The sequence below is a fragment of the Manacus candei genome, unplaced genomic scaffold (genome assembly GCF_025592945.1).
Source record: "Manacus candei isolate 608988 ecotype Guabito, Panama unplaced genomic scaffold, ASM2559294v1 h1tg000047l, whole genome shotgun sequence".
Classification (NCBI taxonomy): Eukaryota; Metazoa; Chordata; class Aves; order Passeriformes; family Pipridae; genus Manacus; species Manacus candei.
The window spans coordinates 11448354-11473243 of NW_026138095.1; the positions used below are offsets into that span (position 1 = coordinate 11448354).

Here is a 24890-nt window from a genome sequence, read left to right on the forward strand (position 1 = left end):
GCACCACTGCCAGGCTCCAGACAAGGTCACAGCTGGACACCCACCAGAGCATGGGACACAGGAGGGTGCCCTGGGCAATGGAACGTGGTGCATCCAACACCAACAAGTGGAGCTCTGCATGGAGTGATCGAGGCTTAGAACCACAGAATCATGGAATTGTTAAAACTCGAAAGATTTAAAGATTAAAGATTTAAAGATTTAAAGATTTAAAGTTTTAAAGATTTAAAGATTAAAGATTTAAAGATTAAAGATTTAAAGATTAAAGATTTAAAGATTAAGATCACCAAGTCCAACCATCAACCCACCACCACCATGTTCACCACTAAACTACGTCCTCAAGTGCCACATCCACATGTTTTTTGAACACTCCCAGGGATGGTGACTCCACAACTGCCTTGGGCAGCTGTGCCAGGGCTTTACAACCCCTTCCATGAAGAAATTTTCCCTAATATTCAATCTAAACCTTCCCTGGTGCAGCTTGAGGCTGTTTCCTCTTGTCCTGTCCCTTGTTTGCTGGGAGAAGAACCTGATCCCCACCTCTCTCCAGTCTCTTTAGGGCAAACCAGGCTTGCTCTGGGGTCAGCAAGTCCTTCTACAAAGAGCCCATAGCCTCCACCTTGGCAGACAAGTGTCCAGGACAGGAATGCCCTGAACCAACCACAGCCCTGGGAGCTGCTGGGTGACAACTTCAACAAGGGCTTTGGACACACACCTGCCCCATACACTGTTGTGTAGGAGCAAAGAGGACTGTCAGCTGAATTCAGGCCTTGGAAATGTCCATTCAAGCACTTCTGGTTTTTTAGAACTTGACTTACAACCCTATTTTTTTCTCTTTTCCCCCCCCTTTTTCTTTTTCTTTTCTTCTTCTTCTTCTCCTCCTTTTTCTTCTTCTTCTTTTTCTTCTTCATCTTCTCCTCCTCCTTCTTCTTCTTTTCTTCTTCTCCTTCTTCATATTTTTCTTCTTCTTCTTATGCTGATTCTTTTCTTCTTCATCATCTTTTTCTTCTTTTTCTTCTTCTCCTTCTTTTCTTCTCCTCCTTTTCTTCTTCTCCTTCTTCATCTTTTTATTCTTCTCCTTCGTCTTCATCATCGTCTTCTTCTTCATATTTTTCTCATTATTATTTTTTTTCCTCTTTTTCTGTTCCTGTGAAAAATTCTAAACATCCACAATAAAATCCATCTTGTCTGGCAATAAGCAAGGGCAGGACTTCAAGGGGAAGTCCCCAGCACCCACCAATTCCAATGGGAGCTCAGAGGACTTTTGCACTGCCCCATGCCTGGAAGATGCTGCAGCCCTGGGATCTCTAATCAGATTCCTCCTCTCTCCCAAGGTCTGTGGATTTCCCTGGGAAATGTTCCTGTCTCATCAGGAGGGACTGGTACAAGGCATGATTAAACCTCTGCCACACCATCTGAACCTGCTGGGTTTCCCCAAGGAGAACAGATTATGGTGGATAGAGAAAATCATGAGTACAAAGAGTTTAAGGTCTTTGAAGCCAAAAGAAACAAATGAGGTTAAATGAAAAGGTGGAAGTAGGAATATTTGCAGTTAGTACTAAAACATGAGGAACAACTGCAACCACCTTTCAAAACACACCTCACCTGTGCCATCCCAGGGGAGTCTCTGCCTCCTCATGATTTCTAATCAATGATTTTACAACTGTGGGGAATCTCAAAATGATGGATCATGTGGTCAAAGGGCTTTGAAGTCCTGGGTAACTCCAGGCACAAGGGTCCAACACAAATGAGAGATGGCTCATGTTGGCACTTGCCATGAAGTGACAGACACACAAGGCAGTGCAAACCCCAGGGGTTTCCTCTTGGGCACCTGTGTTTCATTTTCTCCATAACACACTCGGAGACAATTTCCTGATCCAACATCAAAGCTCAGCCTCCAGAAGATCAGAGGGGCTGGCAGGGACCTTCTCCAGCCTGTCAGGATGGTCTGACCCCATCAGGGCAGTTGTCATGACTTTGTTATTGAACACTGGCCACAGACCCTGAAGCACCATTGCAATTCCTTCTTTGTTCATACCCTGTGGGTCACCATCTCCCATCTTAGGAGAAATTGGACATGGAAAGGAAGTATCAATGGTCTAAAGCCATGACAAGACCATAGAGGAACTAAAAATAGTCTGAGGAGCAAAGTCCTGCACTGGCCACAGCGGGACACTGAGACAGGAGAATTTTGCACTCCTGGAAGGGTTTTAACATGGGAGAAAATCTTGCAAAATGTGTGCAAGCAGTCAAATTGATTTAAAGACATAACCCCCTGATCATATATCATGTCTAGTTTTACTTTCAGGAAACAAATGAATTAGCAAATGTAATTCTCAGCAAGGCTTGAGAAAAGCAATTTTTAAAACCTGTGCATCCAAGCATAATGTCAGAGCCTCCTGTGAGGGTTCAAAGCATCTACAGCAGCAATCTCATGTAGTTGTCCAAACACAATTATGCATAAATTTGCATTTCAGATGCTGAATACTAAAGTGCATCTGAAATGATTCAAGTTACTTTTTTCATTTTATTTTTCCCAAATGCTGGGAGTAATTTTCATTAAAGACACCCTCGAAGGAAACCCTAATCAGCCTGCAGCCATTCCCTCCAGATGAGCACACTATTGTCACAAATTGTTTTCTCAGTTCAGGTTATTTTATTTTCACTTGATACAGTGAAATACCCCGTTAGCCTATCGAAATTTGGTCTAACTTTGTTATTTTAGAATATATATTATCCTCATTTTGGAGGCTTATCCTTCACCCAAATTGCAAAATAAAAGATCTGCTTGCAAAGATGAGGCTGGTACAGCATTAACATGCAAGTGTTTCAGCCCAGCCTCTGGTCCCACCCAAGTCAGCCAGAACAAAGGACTTTGAAGAGCAACGTGCCAGTTATTTTTGATGGCCACCAGTCTATTGCAATTTCTCTTCCTCTTAATGGGATGTCTCCTATTTTTGGACCAAACAATCACTTTCCGCTACAAAGACACAATGAATTATTCAAAAAATTCAAATTAGGCCTGACATTTCCAAATCGCCTTCTTTTGGCAGATAGTCAGTTAAAACCAGTAAGATTTGCTTCCTCTGGGCTTTATTTATTCTCTGCTGAGCTCTGAGGCTCCTGGTTTATAAAGTCTCCTCCTCTGAGGGCTGTCAGTGCAGACCCCCAGCCCCAGGGATTAACGAGCTCCAGCGGCTCTCACAGGAGCTGCTTTGGGAAGGAACCTTTGGGAAGGAACAATTAAAGTAGGATTTCTCCCCCAAACTGAGTGTGAAGACCAGCTGTCAAGTCAGGGCAGCAGAAAGAGCCATCAGCATTCCCTGGCTGCTCGACAGGCCCCATGGCATGGGGACATGGGCAATGCTGGGCAGTGCTGTGGGTCATGCATGACATCTCTCAGCTCTTCAGGGACCCACGAGTGCCTGCAGACACAGAACTGTGCCAGAGGAGGGCTAGAGTGGATATTAGGAAAAATTTCTTCACAGAATGGGTTGTAAAGCACTGGAACACGCTGTGGTGGAGTTACCATCCCTGGAAGTGTTCAAAAACCACGAGGATATGGACATGGCTTAGTGGTGATCATGGTGTTGGTGCTGGGTTGATGGTTGGACTTGATGATCTTAAAGGTCTTTTCCAACCAGAAGGCTTCCATGAATTGCCCATTGGTGGTCTATCAGGCCCTTCAAATATGTCTCTTCAGCCAACAGCAGATGAAGAAACGCTGACTCAGACTGATGGTGCTGCTCATCCCATAAAAGTGATTCACAGATTCACAGAATCCTGAGCTGGAAGGGACCCACAAGGATCACTGAGTCCAACCCTCAGCCCTGCACAGGCCCATCCCCAAGAGTCACCCCCTGTGCCCCAGAGGATCAGCCAAACCCTCCTGGAGCTCTGGCAGCCTTGGGGCTGTGCCCACTGCCCTGGGGAGCCTGGGCAGTGCCCAACCAGCCTCTGGGGGAAGAACCTTTGGCTGAGATCCAACCTGAGCCTGCCCTGACACAGCTTCAAACTGTTCCCTTGCAGTTCTCCTCCAGTCCTGGCCTTGGGTGCCTGAATCCCCCCTCAGGTGCTGAGGCTGCTCCAGTCATTAGAGGTTCCTTTTCTGCAGGTACCACCTCCTGCCCTGCCCTGATTTATGGCAGGGTTTTGGGAGAAGTTTGCACCCTCTATTGTTGATTCTCAGCGTTTATTTTGTCTGTGCTTTATTTAAGCTTGTGCATCCCCTCATTCCCCTATCAATATTAAACAGCATATTCTTCCCCACATTAAATCTAATTGCCACACATTGTCCAAGTTACAATTATATCTTGTTTGCTGCTCTGGGATTGAAACATTAAATCACTTCTGTTTACCTGTCTCAGAAAACAGAATTTTCAATTCCACTGCCTTATGCTAGAAAATAAGGGAAATCTGTTTGTAATAATTGACTACATAAATATCAACCTATTTTAAACTGGACTGTCCACACTGGCCACCACAAAGTGACTGTGGTATGTCTCTCTTTAATGAAGACAATAAGCAGCAGCAGCAAATGCATTGCAGACACATGTGCAGGATTCAGGGTACAGCTCACACAGCTGGGATTTGGGAACAGCCCAGTCCCATCCCTGCAGAGCTGCTGCCCAAATCCCTGAGCCAACCCTGCCCCTCCCCATGCCCCTGCAGGGAGGGCCTTTGGAGATCTCTCTTCCAAGCTGCCCTCAGGAGGGGCTGGGATGTCCTTCCATCTCAGAACAGGCCCTCCTTGCCCACCCAGCAGCTCTTCCTGCCAAGGGGTTGGGTCAAAGCCGCTGCAGATCCTTCAGGCAGATGGTTCCTACGCTGTGCAAACTGGTTTTGGGAGCTGAGAATTTTGGTGAAATGGGATGACAACCTGTCATTCCAGAGATGATGGAGCAGGGAATGCCCAGCAACTGCTGCCCTTAACTGTTACTTCATCCCATGGAATCTCTGCTCTGGGGGGACCAGGGACAGCAGCCAGGGAAGGGCTGGAGCTGTGCCAGGGCAGGCTCAGGTTGGATCTCAGCCAAAGGTTCTTCCCCCAGAGGCTGGTTGGGCACTGCCCAGGCTCCCCAGGGCAGTGGGCATAGCCCCAAGGCTGCCAGAGCTGCAGGAGGGTTTGGCTGATCCTCTGGGGCACAGGGGGTGACTCTTGGGGATGGGCCTGTGCAGGGCCAGGAGTTGGACTGGATGATCCTTGTGGGCCCCTTCCAGCTCAGCACACTCTGTGACTCTGACAGCCATCCCCCAGGGCTGTGTGTGGTGGTGCAGGGCAGTGTTGAAGCCACCAGGTTTGTGCTGCCAGCTCCAGGCTGCATCTCTGTGCTGCACTTAGGCTTTCCCAAGGGATGTACAGCACCTGACTCTGGGGGGGAGTTTTTGGGGATGACAAGGGGAACAGGAAGTGTTGTTGCAGGGCACCAGGACAGCCAGGCAGGTCCTCACTCCCTGGCAATGCAGCCTGATCCCTGCTGATTTATCCCCCAATGGGCAACCAGAGCTGTTATATTTTGTCCCACCAACTGCCTGGGAGGGGATGCAGAAGATGATTTCTACCAGTGGATGAAGTATCAGTTACAGCCCTCCCTCCCACCCTGCTGAACCCAGAAATCTGCATTCCAACTAGTGTGGCCAAAGGCAGCACCCAGAGGGACACAGAATCACCCTCCTGGAGCAGAGTATCATTTCCTACCAGGGTGGAGAAGCAGCTGTGGTGGAGCATCAGGGATGTGTCTTCCTAGGGTAGGTCTGTCCTGGTCCTCCTCCATCAGCAGGTGACTCATACCCAGCAAGGGGAGTTGTACCTCTTCCAAAACTTGCATTTTTAGGCTTTTTCTCTTACAGTTCTGAACATTTTGTGTCCTCACACACAACCAATCTTTGATTTCAGCCCAGCTTGTGCCTCTAAGACACTTTGTTCCAAGTTCCCCCATACCTGGACATTTTAGGAAAAGTTGTGATTTTTGGCTCACATTTAAATAGGCCACGTCCCAATTTCTGAGTGACCTGCTGTTGCTGTGCCACAATATGGGGTGGCCAGAAGTGCTTGGTCTCTGTTCCTAAAGCACAGGCAGTGCTGTGTGTGTAACCCCTCCCCATGCCTGAGGGCACCGTGCCATTTGAAATCCATCTGTGAGCCTTTCCCACGGAGCCAAGATGGGTTTGCAGCCAGCAGCACGTGAGCACTTTTATTCCCCGTGACCCCTTTCATTCCCTGAGCACCATTCCCCAGGATTGTCCCCCAGTCCCACCTTCAGGCCCAGCTCCAGCTCCAGCAGCGAGCGCTTGATCTCCCCGGTGAGGACGTTCATGCGCTCGCACTCCTGCAGGGCGACCACGGCGTAGGGCGTCCTCTGCTCCAGCCTGGCCACCAGCTCTGCCATGTTAAACTCATCGCCCAGCTTCTGCAACATCTCTTCCAGAAGGTCTTTCACCTGTGTGCCAAAGGGAGGAGAGAGGGATGGGCACGAGTGACCCCAGAACCTCCTTAGCTCAGCAGCCTGAACGTGGCAGGAGAACTTCACCTGCCAGGCAGTGTCCCCAAAACCACCCAGGTCACCTGCACTGGGCACAGCACCTTTTTTCTGGTGCAGTTTTGGGCACCACAGTATAAGGAAGATCTGAAGCCATTAGAGAGTGTCCAAAGGAGGGTAATAAAGATGGGGAAGGGCCTTGATTTGAAGGTGTGTGAGGACACTGAGGGCACTTGGTGTGTTCAGCTGGAGAAGAGGAGACTGAGGGGAGACCTCAGTGCAGTTCCACCTTCCTGGGCAGGGGCAGAGGAGGGGCAGGGACTGAGCTCTGCTCTGGGGGGACCAGGGACAGCAGCCAGGGAATGGCTGGAGCTGTGTCAGGGCAGGCTCAGGTTGGATCTCAGCCAAAGGTTCTTCCCCCAGAGGCTGGTTGGGCACTGCCCAGGCTCCCCAGGGCAGTGGGCACAGCCCCAAGGCTGCCAGAGCTGCAGGAGGGTTTGGTTGATCCTCTGGGGCACAGGGGGTGACTCTTGGGGATGGGCCTGTGCAGGGCTGAGGGTTGGACTCAATGATCCTTGTGGGTCCCTTCAACTCAGCACATTCTGTAATCCTGTGACTGTGAGAGCTTGCCCCACCCTATTAAAATTCAGTTGCTTACAAAAGTTAATGTCAGATGAGCAGCTTTCAAAATGATGGTTTAAAAACATCCCCATGACATGTAGCAGCCTCTTCTGTGCTTGGCTTTCAAGCTTCTCTTCTTATTTCTCCTTAAGTCAAACTCAACACAAGGAGACAAATGGGGCTGTAGCCTCAGCTGAGCCTCAGGACAATGGAGCTTATGAGCTGGTTTGCTCTGGTTTATTGATATAGGGAGGTGATTATAGAAAATTGAATTTTAAGCTGACTTTGGCATTCTGGACTAATGGAGCCGTGGAAGAAAAGCATAATGAAACAAGATTATTTTCTGGTCACCATCACAGCTCCTTTGGAACTCTAAGTACAAAACAGGGAAATCTCCAATGTAACAGGATGTTTCCAGTGTCTAAAGGATTAAATAAAATAGACAAACCCCTTTCTGGCTGACAGGGAGGCATGAAGCCCCTCATCTCCATTGGATCAGCTGTATTTCCCAGGTTTCTGTGGAACATTAGACATCTTGCTGTGGAAGTCTCACACATTTCTTTGCTTTACTGCTGTGCTGGAACCTGAGCAAGACTCCTGCTTCCTGGGGATTTTTCAGGAGCGCATAACACAGTTACAACTCAACGATCCAACGTCAGAAATCTGGTTTGTGGGGGCCAGTGCCAACTGCAGAGGCAGCCAGGGGCATTTCATTGCCATGACCACCACCAGTCCTATTTTGGACTCTGTACTCCAATTTCCTCCCATTGCTGCTCCCCCAAACCCTCCCCACTCACGTCAGCAGCACTGATGTGTGGGCTGTTGTTCCAACACACAGGTAGCTGAAGCAAAGCTCTGCTGGAAAAGCTCTTCAGCTGCAGCTCGGGTGCAGTACAGAAATGTCCTCTAATTTGAAATTCCCCTGCAAATCCCTTTGGCTCTGATTCCTTCACAACAATTACAGCTCGTTTGCTGTAATGTGGCCTCAGAAACCTGTGGGAGTAACTGGACTTGTCAGAGCCTCAGGAAAACGACAGGTTCACAGTTCCCCTGGAAGCTCCCTAAAAACCACCTCAGCCGGAGCAGGGGCTGGATATCCTCCAGGGGAGGAGCTGAGACAACACTTAACTCCCTCTCATCCAAGAACCAGGTGGACACAGGCAGTGCAGTTATAGCTCAGATCATGACAGAGATCACCCTGGGAAGAAAATGAGCAGTGGGAGCATCCCTCAGATACAACATGGGGCAGTGAGGCCACACTCTGGCTGCTCTCAGGCAGATTTTATTCCCAGACAGAGCCATGAGGACTCCTGTGCTCCTGTGAGGGTCTTCTTGAGTGTCACCAGGGGTTTGCAGAGTGGCCAGGCCCTGTGACAGCACTGCTGAGGCACTCACTGATCAGTTTGTTTCTGTGGCTGAGCAGTTTAACTGCATTTCAATAGCAAATGGAATGAGAGAACAGGCAGCCACATCTGCTACCTCTGAGCATCTCCTTTGGCTTTGCTACCTCTGGATTATTACTGTCCCCTCAAATTCCAGTATGAACCAAAAATTGAACATACTGGGCACTTCTAAGAGCCCCTCAGTGGAAGGCAGTCAGTTCCCCAGCCCCACACCAAGGCAAAAGAAAGATGTGTGAAACTACAGGCTTCATATAAGCTCCCCATTAGCTACTCATCAATTTGCAAAGCTTGAACAGAGAGCTGGGGCCTTAAGACTTCAGAAATAAAAACCTGAGAATGTGTTGGCTGATTTCTGATCCTGATGGGAATGCTTGGGCCGTGTTTTGATGAGCTCTGAGTTTCCAGAGGAAGACCAGCCTGGTACATAGGCACAGCAAAGGGGTTCAGCTGGAAATAAGGAATTACAAGGTTACTGGGAGCCTGGGAGCTGGGTGGGACATGGTGGCAGCAGTAAGAGTTGGGCTGAGCTCTGGGTGGCACATTTAGGTGGCAGACTGTGCACTCCGGAGCCTGTTATGCCAGACACACAGGGGTGCACAGAGACTGGTGGCTCAGAGATCAGTGGAGGCCACACAAGGTTTATCTGGAACACCTTCAGAGGATGATAACGAAGGCACCGCAGTGCAAGGGTAATTAAAAGCCACTGTCCTATTACTGCCAGTACTCCAGTTACACCCCACTGTGGTGATGTCCTGCATAAAACGAGGCTTTAGGCTGGGTTTGTACCCAGCACAGGTAGAACACAGTCCAATGAGCAGCTGTGAGACAGCCTGAGCTGTGCAGAACTGAGGGATGGGACATGGATGGGATCCTCTGCCCCTCTCACCGTTTCCTCCCTGGTCCCCACTCCTCCTTCTCCAGTGCTGCTGTCCCGGGGCTGCAGCTCCAACAGCGTGTGCAGGAGCTGCTCCGAGCTCTGTGTGAGGAAGCCAAGCTCAGCGTTGGGATGGAGCCCATACAGGTATGGAGACTCTGGAGGCAGGGCTTCATCTATGTACTGCAGAGACACAGTCAGGCTCAGGTTAGACACAGAGCCAGTCAGGGTCAGGTGAGACACAGAGACAGTCAGGTCCAGGTTAGATACAGAGCCAACCAAGTTCAGATAAGATACAGAAATATTCAGGTCCAGGTTAAATACAGACACATTCAGGTTCATGTGAGATTCAGAGACATTCAGGTTCAGGTTGGATACAGAGCCCAGGGCACTTTGCCTGCAGAGCTCACAGCACTGGAATCATCTCCCTCAGGTCAGCCCAGGCTGGGCAGCTCTGCTTGGGGGTGAAACACCAGTGAACTGATGGAGGAAGGAGAGTATATTTGTTTACAGAACTGCTTCTACTCCTGTTGGCAAAATTCAGTAATTGCTGAAGTTTGGCTTGGCTCTATATCTCAGGCTGGACCTTCTCTAGCAATTATCTGCTGTGCACTTCAGCATCAGCATCCTGAGATCTCTCATGGCAATTTAGCTTCCAGTAGTTAAGTTTTATGAACAAACCCAGCCTAATATGTCTCTCTCTGCTACTGCATTTGTGTACAAAGAACAGATGAGATCAGTAAGTAGATCAACAAGAGCCATCAGTGATTCTCATCAAAACTGATGATAAAAGAAGCTTGAAGGGGCCATTTTAGCAAACGGTATGTGGATGTAATTTTCCAGGAGCCCTGCTCAAGTCTCAAGCACCAATACAGTTGCTCTATTCATGCATGAACAGAATGAGCCCATGATGAAGTGGCAAATTACCATTAGACTGGGTCATCCAAGGAAATGCTGAGACATCTACAGAAACAGAACATAATGGGAGATAACAAAGGTGTGCAGAAACACTGCAGCCCTGTTCCTGCCTCCTAAGGCAGATTATAGGGCAGTTATGGAACACATTACATTTAGGTGTGTAAATAATGCCAGAAAACAAAGAGCTTACCTGGTGATAGCCATTGTAGTCCATGTTCCCTGGGAGGGGGAATCCTGGAGCAAGGAGAAGTTCTCCCTCCAGCATTTCTGGCTTAATAAATTCTTCCAAATAGGTTTTGCAAAGCCTCCTGTCCCAGTCATCTGTGATGTGACCCCCATACATGATCTCACCCACAAGGTAGCGCAAGTCATCATAGGGCACCTGAGGATGAACAGGGAGGGCAGGAAGGACAGACAGATTCTCATTTTAGGAAACATGCAGGAGGTCAGAGAGCCAGAGCTCCAGAGGCCAGTGCTGGGCTGCAGGTTCCAGCACTGACCTGCACACTCAGTGTTTCCACCTCACTGCTTCAGTTTTCTCAGTGAACAAACATCAGGTAGTAGTTAAAGTCTGCCCAAGGAGAACTGGATCACAGCAGAGATTTCCTGCAATTCCCCGCTGAAATGCAAATTTACTCTAAGCTCTGTTAAACCAAAGATCACTGTTCTTTTCAATAATAAAGACCACAGGCACTGTTTGCTGTGATTTCTAAGCTTCTACAGGCTCGAGTGGCACCGAGGCCTCTCATCTCCCCACAAAGGCACAGCAAACCCACAGATCCCAAGGAAATGGTATTTCAGGAGATTTCCCAGGAGCTTCAGCACAAGCCATATCCCCAGTGGTTCAGAGCCCCAGTGAAGCACCCACCTTGGAGCTGGCCTGCAGGTAGTTGTGCAGCACAGTCACAGAGATGGTCAGGTCCCTGCTGCTGAAGGGGTACGGGCGGTTCCAGCCCTGGGGGCCGAACCTGCGCCGCTCGGCCACCACGGCATGGAAATAGCACAGGGCAAACAGGATGCTCCTGAACTCCTTCTCGTGGCTGCACATCTCCAGGGTGTCCTGCAATACAGGCAGAGCCACTGCTCTCAGCCTCAGGGCCTCCAAATACCTCCAACTTTGGACAGGGATGAATCACAGAATCAGTAAGATTGGAAAAGAACTCTGAGATCAAGTCCAACCTTTGACCAACACCCCCATGCCCACTAAACCACATCATGAAGTGCCACTACTTGAACATTCCCAGGGATGGTGACTCCACCACCTCCCTGCCCAGCTTGTTCCAATGTTTAACCACGCTTCCAGAGAAGAAATTTTTCCCAGTATCCAACCTGGACCTCCCTTGGTGCAGCTTGTTGCCATTTCCCTGGTCCTATAGCATCCTACCTGGAAGAAGAGGCCAATCAATTTTTCCTCCAGTTCATATTTGCATAATACACACATGTGTTAATTTTTGAAGTCAGTGGATTTGCATTGCAAATTTATTGGCAAATTCTAATGAATATTTTTGGAATTAATATTTACTATTTCCAGCTCAGAGTGGCTTTGGACAGGAACACACATTAACAGTGGAGAAGGGAAGGACACGTGCACCCACTCAATGCCCCATCACCTGCATGTGCTCAACATCCCTCACCAGAGAGATGGAGAGAGAATCCCAGAATCCCAGAGTGGTTTGGGTTGGAAAGGACCTTTAAAGCTCATCTCATCCCACCCCCTGCCATGGGCAGGGACATCTTCCTGGTCACTAGACCAGGTTGCTCCAAGCCTCATCCAACCTGGCCTTGGACACTGGCCTCACCACCCTCACAGGGAAGAATTTCTTCCCAATATCCCACCTAACCCTGCCCCCTGGCAGTTTGGAGCCATCCCTCCTTGTTCTATCACTGCATGCCCTTGCAAAAAAATCCCCCTCCAGCTCTCTTGGAGACCCTTCAGGTACTGGAAGGCCACAATTAAGTCACCCTGGAGCCTTCTCTGCTCCACGCTGAGCAATCCCAATTCTCTCAGCCTTTCCTCCCAGCAGAGCTGCTCCAGCCCTTGGAGCATCTTCGTGGCCTCATCTGGACTCACTTGAAGAGCTCTGTGTCATCACACTGGGCAAGGGGGCCAGCACTGGGCCTGGGACTGTGGCACCTTGCCCAGGAGGTGGAGGGGCAGGAGCCTGAGTCATTTAATCACTGAAAATGAACACAGGAACTGCTTCAAATATGTGCAGAGCACTTCCTCATTTTAGGAACCATCCCCAGACATGAAGGGGCACTGCCTGAATGAACACTGAGAATCCAGTTCAGTCTCATTCGGCCCCTCTTTAGTTTTGTATTTTTCTTCAGCTACAAAGCAGAACAATATCCCCCACACAGAATAAAGAGGCTCCTTTGTAGCTTTCAGCTGAAAGCTAAATTTGAACATCCATTTGTATAAAGCGGGGAAATGAGGTGTAAAAGAGACCCCACCCACTTGCTCCAGGATTTCTGATAAGAGATGCTTTATAATACTCCAGCAATTTAGAAAATGCTAATTACTATCTGATTGAAATGAGCAGAGGCAGGATGAAAATGTTACTTGGGGTGAAGGTTCTCCCCTTCCTTGTTCTCTGGGACATTTTGTGGAGTTCAAGATGATGAATGACAGTAGACAAAAATGGAATAATCTCTCCTGACTAGGGACATTAATCCTGGCATGGTGCCTCCCCATCCCATGCTCAGCACAGTTAGCTGCTGCTCTTGAGATTCCTTCTACTCTAAGTGCAAAATCAGCTGAGAGCTGCCCCCATTTCCCTGCTCATGGACCAGGGCCTAGGGTCCACAATAGACTGGGATGTTCTTGCCTGGTTCCAAAAGACAAGAGGCTGCATGGAGAGAATCATTAGGATCAAAGAATGGTTTGAGTCAGAAGGGACCTTACACATCATCTTATTCCACCCCCCTGCCATGGGCAGGGACACCTTCCACTAGCCCAGGTTGCTCCAAGCCCCATCCAGCCTGGCCTTGGACACTCCCAGGGATGGGGCAGCCACAGCTTCTCTGGGCAACCTGTGCCAGGGCCTCCCCACCCTCACAGGGAACAATTTCTTCCCAATAGCCAATCTAGATCTACCCTCCTTCAATTTAAAACCATTCTCCCTTGTCCTATCCCTCCAGGTCCTTGTCCCAAGTCCCTCTCCAGCTCTCTTGGAGCCTCTTCAGGCACTGGAAGGGCTCTACGGTCTCCCTGGAGCCTTCTCTTCTCCAGGCCGAACACCTCCAACTCTTTCAACCTCTCTCCTTAGCAGAGGTGCTCCAGCTCTGTGATCAATTTAGTGCCTCCTCTGGACTCACTCCAGCTGTGTTGGACTCAGCACTGCAGGTGGGGTTACAGAAGAGCAGAGAGATTTCTCACAAGAGAAAACCATCCTGCCAGACCTGCCCTGTGTGTTCCTGGCACAGCCATCAGCTGCAAGAACTTCAGCACTATTGTTTCAAAAAGGCACTTCAAGGGTTGAGGGCACCTTCAGACCCTCCTGGTTGCTCAAGGTTCACCAGATGGGGTCCTGCTGTGAGAGCTGTGTGTGCCAAGGCAAGGGCAGTGTGTGAGTGAGGGCAATGAGTGTTCAGGGCAGCAGGAGGCTGTGTCTGTGTTTCCAGGACAGGAATCACCAGCAGTGTGAATGCTCAGCTCTCAGCCTTTGTGTTATGTGGTAAACGAGGTCAGCAGGAGCGTGGATGGCTCCAGCAGTGACACACACTGGCTCCAGCCTGTCCTGGCCAGGGGCTGTTCCCTGGGGAGCCCTGTTTGATCTGTGTCCTGCTGCTCCCAGAGCCTCCTGCCTGTGGTGCCAGAGCTGTCGAGAGAGGCCACAGAGCAGAGCTCACTTAATCACCACATACCAACGGCTCTGACACTGATCTAACCCTCTGGGGCACCAAGAATATTTTCCATCATTTCCACACAATTCAGTGTCGTGTCCCCTGCACAGGAGACTCAGCTGCAGTTCCATCAGCAGGTCCAGCATCACCAGGATGGGGATTGTCCCGCTCTGCTCTGCCCTGGGGTGGCCTCACCTCAGCATTGGGGTAGTTTGGGGGGACACAATGGAAGGAAGAGATTGAGCCATTGGAGAGTGTCCAAAGGAGGGAAGGAGGATGGGGAAGGGCCTTGATTTGAAGGTGTGTGAGGACACTGAGGGCACTTGGTGTGTTCAGCTGGAGAAAAGGACACTGAGGGGAGACCTCAGTGCAGTTCCACCTTCCTGAGCAGGGGCAGAGGAGGGGCAGGGACTGAGCTCTGCTCTGGGGGGATGTAGTGGTTTGAATCTTGTTTTCCCCCAGAGGTTAAGAAAAGTGGTAGACCCCAAGGGGTGGAAACCCCTGGAAGTTTTGAAGTTCTGTCCAATGGGAGCTCCTGCAAAAATGTAAACATATCACAAGCTCACCAGAAGAGATGAGTTGTAGTTTTGGTTGTTGTTGGAGAGGTGGCCATGTTGTAGAGCCACGAGGAAGGGGCTCTGAGCCCCACAGGGGGGCTTTGGCCTCCCAGCCCCTGGTTGGGGGGCTGCAGGGACCTGGAACAGCATAAAGCTGGGCTAGGTGCCTGTAGTTATGCCGGGAGATGTTTTCTCCATGGGCGCAGAGCAGCAGCCGGCACTGACCAGAGAAACGGTGGCAGAGAGCCAGAGATAAGAACCTGAACCGGGGGAGCAGCAGAAACAACATGCAGCACCAGAGAAAGGACTCCTGGAAAGAGAGCTGGGAAAAAAGAGAGCCAGCAGCCTGAGAGACAGAGTTCTGGGGGTAAGACTGTACCAGATCCCCTAAAACTCCCTTGAGACCCCTCTTGGAGAAGAGGGACATGGACTCCTATTTTGGAGAGCAGTTTTAGACATGCAGCACTGGAGTGAGAGAGGAGCTGAGAAGCTCAAAAGACGTCCCGGAGCTGGACCGGGACGGCCAGAGGAATGCGGGGGGAGTTGACCTTGGCTCTTCCCCCCCCTTGCACTGCTGCCACGGTGGCAGCCTGAGGCAGGGCACAGAGGCCCTGCAAGAGATACCAGACCGTCACGAAGACCCCCCTGTGTCTTCGTGATATGACGTGGTGATACGACCTTGTCTGGGGTTACGAAGCCCACGGAAGACCCCTTTGCCTGCGTCGAGAGGGCCGAGGGAGCTTGAATACCTCCCTCGTGAGTGCTGGCAGAAAGCCAGCTATCAGCTGCTGCATGTGGAGAAGACAGACAGACTGCTGCCTCAGAAGATGCTGCTGCTTAAGAGACTGAAAGGGATCTGTCCTTCTTTCCCTCCTGGACTTTTATTTGGAGGGGAGAAGAGATCTGATCATTGTAAATACATATGTCATGGTAGAGATAGTTGTGATCGTGTGTATAATGTGATATGGTATTTATTTGTACAGTCATTGTAATATATTCCCTCTCCCCCACTTTGAGTCTGGTGTGTTTTGTCTGGAAAAACCCATCTCACATTAGGTTGAGATGTGGGAGGGGGAATGGAGCTAGGGAATTGGATTTTGGGGCCATCTCAAACCATGACAGGGGACCAGGGACAGCAGCCAGGGAATGGCTGGAGCTGTGTCAGGGCAGGCTCAGGTTGGATCTCAGCCAAAGGTTCTTCCCCCAGAGGCTGGTTGGGCACTGCCCAGGCTCCCCAGGGCAGTGGGCACAGCCCCAAGGCTGCCAGAGCTCCAGGAGGGTTTGGCTGATGCTCTGGGGCACAGGGGGTGACTCTTGGGGATGGGTCTGTGCAGGGTCAGGGGTTGGACTGGATGATCCTTGGGGGCCCCTCCAACTCAGCACATTCTGTGACTCTGGGATACATGATGGGATGCAAAGGGACTCACTCAGTTGCTGCTTGGAAGGGCAATGCCTTCCCCCATCACGCTCCATGGGGCCTCCAGCAGCTCCAGCAGCTCCAAGCCAACCTGTCACTGGTGCCCCAAGCTCCTACCTGGCTGAAGTTGTCAAGGGCTCCGTGCAGGTTTGCCTGCATCCCAGTGGGGGCCTCGTTGGTGATTTTGATGGAGTTCTCCAGGATGCCCTGGGGAATGAGGTGGCTCTCGGGGGAAGGTGCTGGCTCTGCGCTGATGAAGACACGGAAGTCCTGGTGGCTGCCCTCACTGTGCTGCTCCAGCTTCTTCTCCAGGGAACTCAGCCACTTGGCCACCAGGTGGATGTTCTGGCAGGGACAAAGGGGAGGCTTTATCATTCCCCCATTTACACCCTTGATTTCCTGAGTAGCACTAAATCCATCCCACCCATGAACAGCCAAGGCTGCTCTAGAATTGGGTACTCGCCCCAGGAGTGCCTATGAGCAGTTCCCCAAATATCCACTTACATCAAGTACACTTTTAAATTCAAAATAATCAATACAAACCACCAGCAGTACAGCAAGTCACAGCTGGGCTGGTTGGGCTCTCAGTGCTCAGACTCTCGTCGTTACAGCAGTACCAGCTGACAAAGCAGAGCAGTTCCACATCCACTGAGCTCAAATGAAAACATTTGTTCATTTTTAACAGAATAACAGTGAGGACCCTCAACAGCAAAAAGTCAAGCAGGTGGTTCCACAAAGACCTTTCACATAAAGGATTTATTTATTCATGCAACTAATTAGATGTATCTCAGAAAATTAGGCAGCATCGTGGGGAGATGGTGAAATCGATAAAGACAAGCCTCAGTTTTTTTCCCCTCGGAGTCCTATACAGTAGTTTTCAGGCAAGAAAACAACTTTTTGTTATATTAGGGATGGAATTTGTGGGCTAAACTCCCCTTGGTTTAGTTGGTTGGTAATCCAAACTGGCTGTGTTCACTGTGGTGATTTATCTCATCCAAAGAAAGGACAAGGAACTTGATAACCCTAAATTAAAAACAGCCTCCAGAAAGATGAACTGCTTGGAGGTGGCAAGGAAATTACATCAAGGAACCATCTTAGAGGCTTAGAATAAATATATATCACCTATAAATGGGGCCAGAAAGGAGCTCTCATGGTTAAGTAGCAGAGTAATGGAAATTATTAGGAGAAAATTGAATTCTTCCAAAAGTGTAAGTTTTGTCCAAATGAGAAAAACAGAAAAGAGCACAAAATCCAGTCACAGGAAGGCCAAAAAATGCTATAAGAAGCAATATTTCAAAAACATAAAAGCTACTAATAAAGCCTTTTGCAGAGACCAGGAACGTGCCAGAGAGTCTGTAAAAGTACAAGATGATCAAGGTCTACAGGGAGTGCCCATGAAAGGCCAGGCCACCCCAAAACAGCCCATCTTTGCAGGAATAGTCTCTGAGGAGCCTGGGGAGGCTCTCACAGCCTGTGTAACACAGTGGAATCACTCAATGCTGAGGCTCAGATGCCCCTGGAGATCATCCATCCCATCCTCCTGCTCCAAGTGGGACCAGCCAGAGCAGGTTGCTCACTGTGCCCAGTTTGGTTTTTGGATATCCTAAGGCTGAAATCTCCACAACCTGTCTGGTAGCATGTGGCTAGTGTTCAACAATCCTCACAGTAAAAAAACCATAAAGATAATGTAGTATAATATAGGAAAAGAAAAGAAAAGAAAAGAAAAGAAAAGAAAAGAAAAGAAAAGAAAAGAAAAGAAAAGAAAAGAAAAGAAAAGAAAAGAAAAGAAAAGAAAAGAAAAGAAAAGAAAAGAAAAGAAAAGAAAAGAAAAGAAAAGAAAAGAAAAGAAAAGAAAAGAAAAGAAAAGAAAAGAAAAGAAAAGAAAAGAAAAGAAAAGAAAGGAAAAGAAAAGAAAAGAGAAAAGTTTAAGGGAAATCTGTATCTCAGTTTGAGTCCAGTGTCTCTGTCTGACTCCATCTTCTGCACTTCCCCTGTCATGAGGGATTTAAACCCCTCTGAGCCAAACCCCAGCTTTTGGAGGTTAAATAATCCCAGGTCTCTCAGCCTCTCCTCATGTAACACATACTCCAATCCCTCAGTTGCTGGAAAAGATTCTTAAACAGAAGCAGCAGATGAAGAGTTTTTTGGAAAAATTGATAAGGTGAATAATAACAGGTTATAGGAGCTGACAGTCTCCACTTGGGAAAATCCCAGATGTGGAAGGTCTGCAGGACTCCCCAGGATGCACCAGGCACCAATAAAGCAGGAGTTACACACAAACAGGATGAGTGGGAGAAGACCAGGAATCTGAAAGTTCCAAACCATTTTAGATGACAGAACTGAGGATATCAAAATCTGAGCTTGTGGGCTGGGCTGGGGCAGAGCTGATGTTCCCCCCAGCGGGTCTGGGCTGTGTTTGGGGCTGTGCTGGAGCAGTGCTGGGCACACTGGGATGGCTCAGTCCCTGTGACACAGCCAAGGGCTGCTCTGCTCCTCACACGGCCCTGCCAGGCCCAGCCCGGGGGGCACAGGGAGCTGGGGGGGCACAGGGGGGACAGGGGAGCCCAACTGCCCCCAGGGATGGCCCAGCCCGTGGGGAGTCCCGCTCAGCACACAGAGCTGGGGGAAGGAGGAGGGGGATGTTCAGATGGATGGGGTTTGCCTTCCCCAGTCCCCAGCAGGTGGGAGGGAGCCCAGGGCAGTCCTGGGATGGCTGAGCCCACGGGAAGGGGGGAGTGAACTCTTCATTTTGCTTGTGTGACTTTCCCTTTTAAACTGGCTGTATCTCAACCCAAGTTTCCTCGCTTTTCCCCCCAGTTCTCTGCTCCCCGACCCTCGTGCAGTGAGTGATGGTGTGTGGGGCTGAGTTACATCACAAACACAGAGGGTTGTCCCCAGGGAACACTTTTGCAGGTCCTGGAGAGGTGAATTCCAGCAGACAGGTCACACATTTGTGTCAAGCATTGCCTGCTCAGAGGAGGAGTTGCCTCCATGGGGCCAATGTGTCTCCAAGCTTGCATTTTCATCAGTATGAGCCATTTCTCTTCCAGTTCCCACTATCAGTGCAGGTAAGAGGGAAGGTCTCATAAGCCACCAATGAGTCAAAAGCCAGGTAACAGGGGTGGGGAGCTACTGATGGAGCTTTAACTTCTCACCATATTCAAAAACCACCTGAAAGAGTGAATGATTAATGAGCTGACAAAATTAGTTATAAGACAAAGTTATTTCAAGTCCTCAAAATAAAACCTGGTGGTGAAGAACTGCAAGAGGTGCCATCATTCTAAGTGAGTGGCAGTGACATTTCAGAAGAAATCCAGTGGTGATAGATGCAAAGTAATGCACTCAGAAAAACAACAACTCTGATGAGTTCAGAATTAACTATTATCACCCAGGGAAGAGACCTCTAAGTCCTCACAGTTATTTCCTGCAAATAACAGTTCAATGCAAAAACAATCAAACAATGCAAAACCAACCAAAGGCTTGGAAAGGAACAGAGAATAAAACTGCAAACATTATTTTGCACTCCATAAATTCATGGGGGGCCTTCATCTTGAAAACAGCATCCAGTTCTCACTCCTCTGTCCCCAAAAGGGTTTAACTCCCCCAAAAGGAGACACTAAATGGATATACACCTGCTGTTTGGAGAGAGCAGAGCTCGGGGAGGGAGGGAGGGGGTGAAATGCAGAGTGGAGGGTGGATAGAGCAGACTGCAAGCTTTGAAAGAACAAGTGCAAGGATATTTTCATATGACACATACCTAAACTGCCAATTTACTGCCTCAGGGTGTTTTGTGAGTTGAGAGAATCACAGAGTGGAGCTGAGCTTTAAAGTCCCAGAGAAAAACAGAGAATGACAGAATTGTTGAGGTTGGAAAAGACCTTTAAAATCCTCAAATTCAACCCCCAACCCAGCACCACCACCATATTCACACTAAACCATGTCCTCAAGTGTGATATCTACATGGTTTGTGCACAGTTCCAGGGATGGGGACTCCAGCACTGCCCTGGGCACCTGTGCCGACATCACTGCACACTGTTACTGTTTCTGCACCTTTTCCCCCAGGTTGTGGCTGTGCCCATCTCAGGCAGAGAGCTGGGGTGGCAGCACCTCGGGTGCCCCAGTGCAGGGATTCTCTGTTCCTCAGAACACCAAGGGAGCTCTTCCTGGCAACACAGAAACCCTCTGCTGGCTTTTCTGTCGGAGGGCTCAGGTGCCCCTTGTGAGCTACATATGGAGACATCCCAGCTGGGGCTGGAGAAGAGGAGGAACACTGGAGAAAGGAAAAGCTGAGGTCCTTTAGGCACAGGCTGGGAGGGAACAGTGGCTGCTGTCACAGACTATTAGCAGTATTTGAAAAAGCTGGAGGGATGGGCAGCACTCAGAGATGAACCAAGGGATGTGAGTCAACAGAATTCTGTCTGGGAAAGCCATGGACACCTTCCTCCCTCCAGTTCTGTTGCCCCAAATCTGATTCAAATGTCTGGGAAAAATAATTATTATTTAGAACTGCATAAATTCAGTCTCCACCCCTGAGATGACCCAGGGATGTGCTCTCAGTATATGGGTGAAATGGAGTTTGGGTTGTGAGATGAGGAGATGCCTGAGCAGAGGGATCATGTTCTGGGGAAGTCTTGTTTTCTCATAAATGGGGACCATGTGAGGAGCAGTAAAGAAAATGCATTATATCTGAGCTCTGCTGCACCACTGCTGGGCTGATACATTTAGGATTTCAGGAGATGAAGTTCTCCCCAGGGTCCAGCCAACCAGCTCTCCCTAAAAACACAAGTCCAATAATCAAGTAGGAGTGGACTGAAACCTGTAACCAAAGTGCTACAAACACCATGGAGATTTAGTAACACAGGGAGAGAACTCAACAAAATACCAAAAGAAACCCTGTGCATTAAATATCAGTTTAATCATATTCTGCATATCTGACCTTAAGTGTTCTCATCTCCAATTGGTAGTTCCTTCCTACATCTGCTTTTCTGGTGTTAGATGGCTCAAAAATAATTGCTTTTGCTTGTGTTGACATGACACCAGTGATCATTATTTGTCGGTATCACTGCCTGCTAACAGCCAGCCGAGGGAATATTTCCAGTCCAATGATAATTGAGTGCATTTATATACTGTCCTTTTGTGATAGAAGGGATGAGAAAGAGGAATATGTGCAGCAAAACAAGGGCTGCTACTAAGAATTCATGATTCAAATGAATATATCTGCCCAAAGCAGATGGAGGTGTTGGGGAAGGGATCCACAGGATTGAAGGAAACCTTGCAAATGAATTCCCAGCAGTCAGATAACAAAACTTGAGAAAAAATGACTAATGCCAACACACACTATTGTCACAGTAATTGAGTGATGTGTCAATTATCCAGCACAGACAGCGCTGTGTTAATACCAATTGCAGCTGAGCAAAGAACCACCTTCTCCTGCTTGTTTTGGAACCCACCTCCCACCAATTCCATGGGCTGCCTCTAGACCTTATTCAGGAGAAACAGGGGTTAATGCAGCCTGTCCACCTCCTTTTGCTCACCCTACACTCTCCTCTACCTCCCTAAACCACCCCGGGCACTTTACACTGCAGCAGTCTCACATCCTCCTCATTCCATGAACCCCCTGAAGATGCATTTATTTACCCAGGACACACCAAGGTGGTGCATTGGTTTAGTACAAATTTTCTTAGCCAGATGTTTAAGGCTGTGGATGTGTTTCCTGGTGTTTCCCAGGCCAGGTTGTGCCGCAGACAGGAACAGGCAGTGGTAAATTCATTACCTTGCTGTACAAATGGAGAGTGGGGGACAAATACTGCTGTGAAAAAGGCAAAGAAACAACCAGAAACACCTCCCCTGCACACATCCCCACAGCACCTCAGCCTGGGGTACTTCCCCAGTGACTGAGAGCAGGGACAGGACGAGGGGCTGTGGGAAGAGCTGGGCTGGGCTACATGTGCAGGAACAAGGGAACACCAGAGGCTTTTCTTTGGAAATTCACTTCCAAGCACCTCTGTGTGTTTGTACTTCACAAAGCAGAACATATATCACAGGATGCAATTGTTGCCATGGTAGCCATCAGAAATAGTACTACATATCCATAAAGCAGCACTGACTGCCCTCCCTGTGCTGGCAGTACTGGGGACCCTGTCCATGTCCTAGAGTGCCCCTCTCCTCCCCTCCTGCTCACAAACCACCTCCTGGAGAAACGAGAATTGGTTGTTTTCTCAAAGTCTCATCCTCTTGTGGGATCTCTCAGGAAACAGGTACTGCTGTTCTATCCATCTGCCAGGCAGGTACAGCCCAGAGCCATCCCAGCACTCCCAGTGCCCACTGCATGTGTTGGGGGGAAAAAAGGGGCAGGATTGGGCACTGCAGAGCCTCCTCCTTGGCCACACTTACTGCTGACAGTGGGGTGAGCTCTCATCCATGAGAATCACAGAATATACCGAGTTAGAAGGGACCTATGAGGATCAGAGAGTCCAACACATCCTCAGGAACAGCTCCATCCTGTGAATGCTGCCCCAGGACAGGCACAGACCCCTCCACCACACCTGGTGTCCACCTATTTCTGAGCAGCAAACCTGCTGCTGCCCCACGTGCAGAGAGGCCACCTCAGAGCTGTGGCAGCACCAGGAGCTTTGCCCGATGTCTGGCACATGCTTTGACCTCACTGAGATGTTCCAGCAGCCAAAGGAGCCCCTGGGGCAGGAGGGAGGGTGGGATCACATCTCACCCGTGGGAAGTCCTGGATTTCAGCAACAGCACCCTCAGGCTTTTTCTCACCTCACCCATGAGGCCTCCAAGACACACCTGATAGAGAAGGACACACCTGATCCTGGCAGTTAGCACTACCTGAGCCCTCCCTGGAGCCCTCAATCCCCAGTGAGCCTCTCCACACATGATCACATGTCAGAGTTTGAAATTGGCCCCCTGAGAGGCTGGGGGGGCTCAGAGGTGTTTGGGTGCCAGGGCAGTGTTCCCTGCAGAGCCAGTCACCACTCATGTTGTTCGCTTCTGCTCAAAATCACATATCACAGCACGGGAAGCTGTCGGCAGTTCTGTCTGGGTTGTTTTGCTGTTGGTGTCTGCTGCGTGTAGGTGGACAAGGCCAGGGGGTGGCTGGGCTCCCTCTCTTCCCCTCCGGGGGGGAGAGGGGAGCCCTGAGACCCTCCAGCTCAGCCTTTGGCTAGAGTTAGAGGCAGCATTTGGAGTGTGTGCTGTGAAAGAAGAATTTCACAGCCCCTGAGGTAAGAGGGAGCAGGCCAGGCCTTCTTTCCCCCCCTGCAGCTGCGGGACGCCTGGGACAGTGCAGAACTGAACCGAGTGCCTGTGGCCAAGGCTAGGGGGCTTTTTTTCTCCCCACTGCATTTAGGCTGGTGGGGGGTGGATTTTGAGGCTCAGCACTTGAGCAGAGCCAAGTGGACGGGCTGATAAATCAGCTCAGTGCTTGGGAGAAGAATCCCAGGCGAAATTGGAGACGGCCAAGAGAGGCTCGGGAGCTGCTGCCGAAGCTGAGCGGGGGCAGCCAAAAACTGACTTTGAGGAATGAAGATTCCAGGATAAGCTACACTGCAGCAGCCTACGGACCAAGGTGGGACACCGAGAGGGAGAGATCACCAGCAGCAGAGGAGCAAAGACTCAAAGCTCTTCTCGGACTTCATGAGGAGAGAAACTGCAACAAGCAGCCGGAGCTTGGTGAGGGGGGAGCGTTCAGGCCCAGAACACTCCCACAAGAGGGACTGGTTACTTTCCAGCCTTGAAAGGCTTCTTTCTGGACTAAAGTTAAAGGAAGGGGCTAAAAGGACTGACAGAAATGTAAATATATATATATATATAGTTGCTTTTAGTTTGTACAGTATATTTATTTGTGTAAATAAATGTACATACTTCCCCCTTCCCCTACAGAAGCCTCTGGTCTGAAAGTTTCTCTCCGGTGTTAGGATAAATTGTGAGAAGGGGTGGGGGGAAGCCTGGAAATTGGATTTTGGATTTCTAATGTGGTTCAAACTGCCACATCACAGAATGGTTTGAGTTGGAAGGGACTTTAAAGATCATCTCATTCTACCCCCTGCCATGGGTAGGGACACCTTCCACCAGCCCAGGTTGCTCCAAGCCCCGTCCAACCTGGCCTTGGACACTCCCAGGGATGGGGCAGCCACAGCTTCTCTGGGCAACCTGTGCCAGGGCCTCACCACCCTCTGAATAAACCATTTCCTACCATCTGCTCTACCCCTGTCCTTTGCCAGTTCCAAACTATGGCCCCTTGTCCTGTCACTGTCTGCCTGCATAAAAAGTCCCTGTCCCTCCCCAGTCAGGGGGAAGAACAGCACACAAGAGCAAGTACAATTAACTGAGCCTTCAGCTTCTCCTCTGAACACACTCTCTGTTCCTCTTGTGCTGCTGGGCCCCATGAAGTTCCTCATCATCTGCTTGTGCTGGGCCAAACTAATTAGTGCTGCCACCTCCAAACAGGGTCACTTCCCTGCTCACTACCTGAGCCACCAAGCAATTAAAGCAGGATGCCTTAATTAAGAGCAGAGTGCCTCTGCCTTTTGTGTGCTAAAAACTATGACTCTATTCAACGTGTTTCCTCCACAACTCTCCACGTGATTTCACCAGTAGGACCCAGCAGCAGCACTGGTGCAGCTGCACAGGCCCTGCTAATGCTGAGTGAAGTCACTACAGTATCACTGGGTCTTTACATCTCTATCAGACCTCAGGATCTTCCTGGGCCACCACTGGCCCCCCAGTAAGGCTGTGCTGTAGCAGCTTGTCTTGGTCATC

The 24890-nt window shown here is 49.6% G+C and overlaps 2 protein-coding genes across 3 annotated transcripts in view; one reads left to right on the forward strand and one right to left on the reverse strand.

The window, feature by feature from the left end:
• Nucleotides 1-24890, forward strand: part of SHISA6 (shisa family member 6) — a 448298-nt gene that overhangs the window by 297057 nt on the left and 126351 nt on the right. The window lies entirely within an intron of this gene.
• DNAH9 (dynein axonemal heavy chain 9) overlaps nucleotides 1-24890 on the reverse strand; it is a 188690-nt gene that overhangs the window by 9082 nt on the left and 154718 nt on the right. For both annotated transcript variants that reach the window (XM_051797453.1, XM_051797454.1), the window contains 5 exons: nucleotides 16230-16457; nucleotides 11161-11352; nucleotides 10483-10674; nucleotides 9387-9557; nucleotides 6255-6437 (listed from right to left, as the gene is read on the reverse strand). In XM_051797453.1, coding sequence (XP_051653413.1) covers nucleotides 6255-6437; nucleotides 9387-9557; nucleotides 10483-10674; nucleotides 11161-11352; nucleotides 16230-16457 — 966 coding nt within the window. The remainder of the gene's footprint in view (nucleotides 1-6254; nucleotides 6438-9386; nucleotides 9558-10482; nucleotides 10675-11160; nucleotides 11353-16229; nucleotides 16458-24890) is intronic.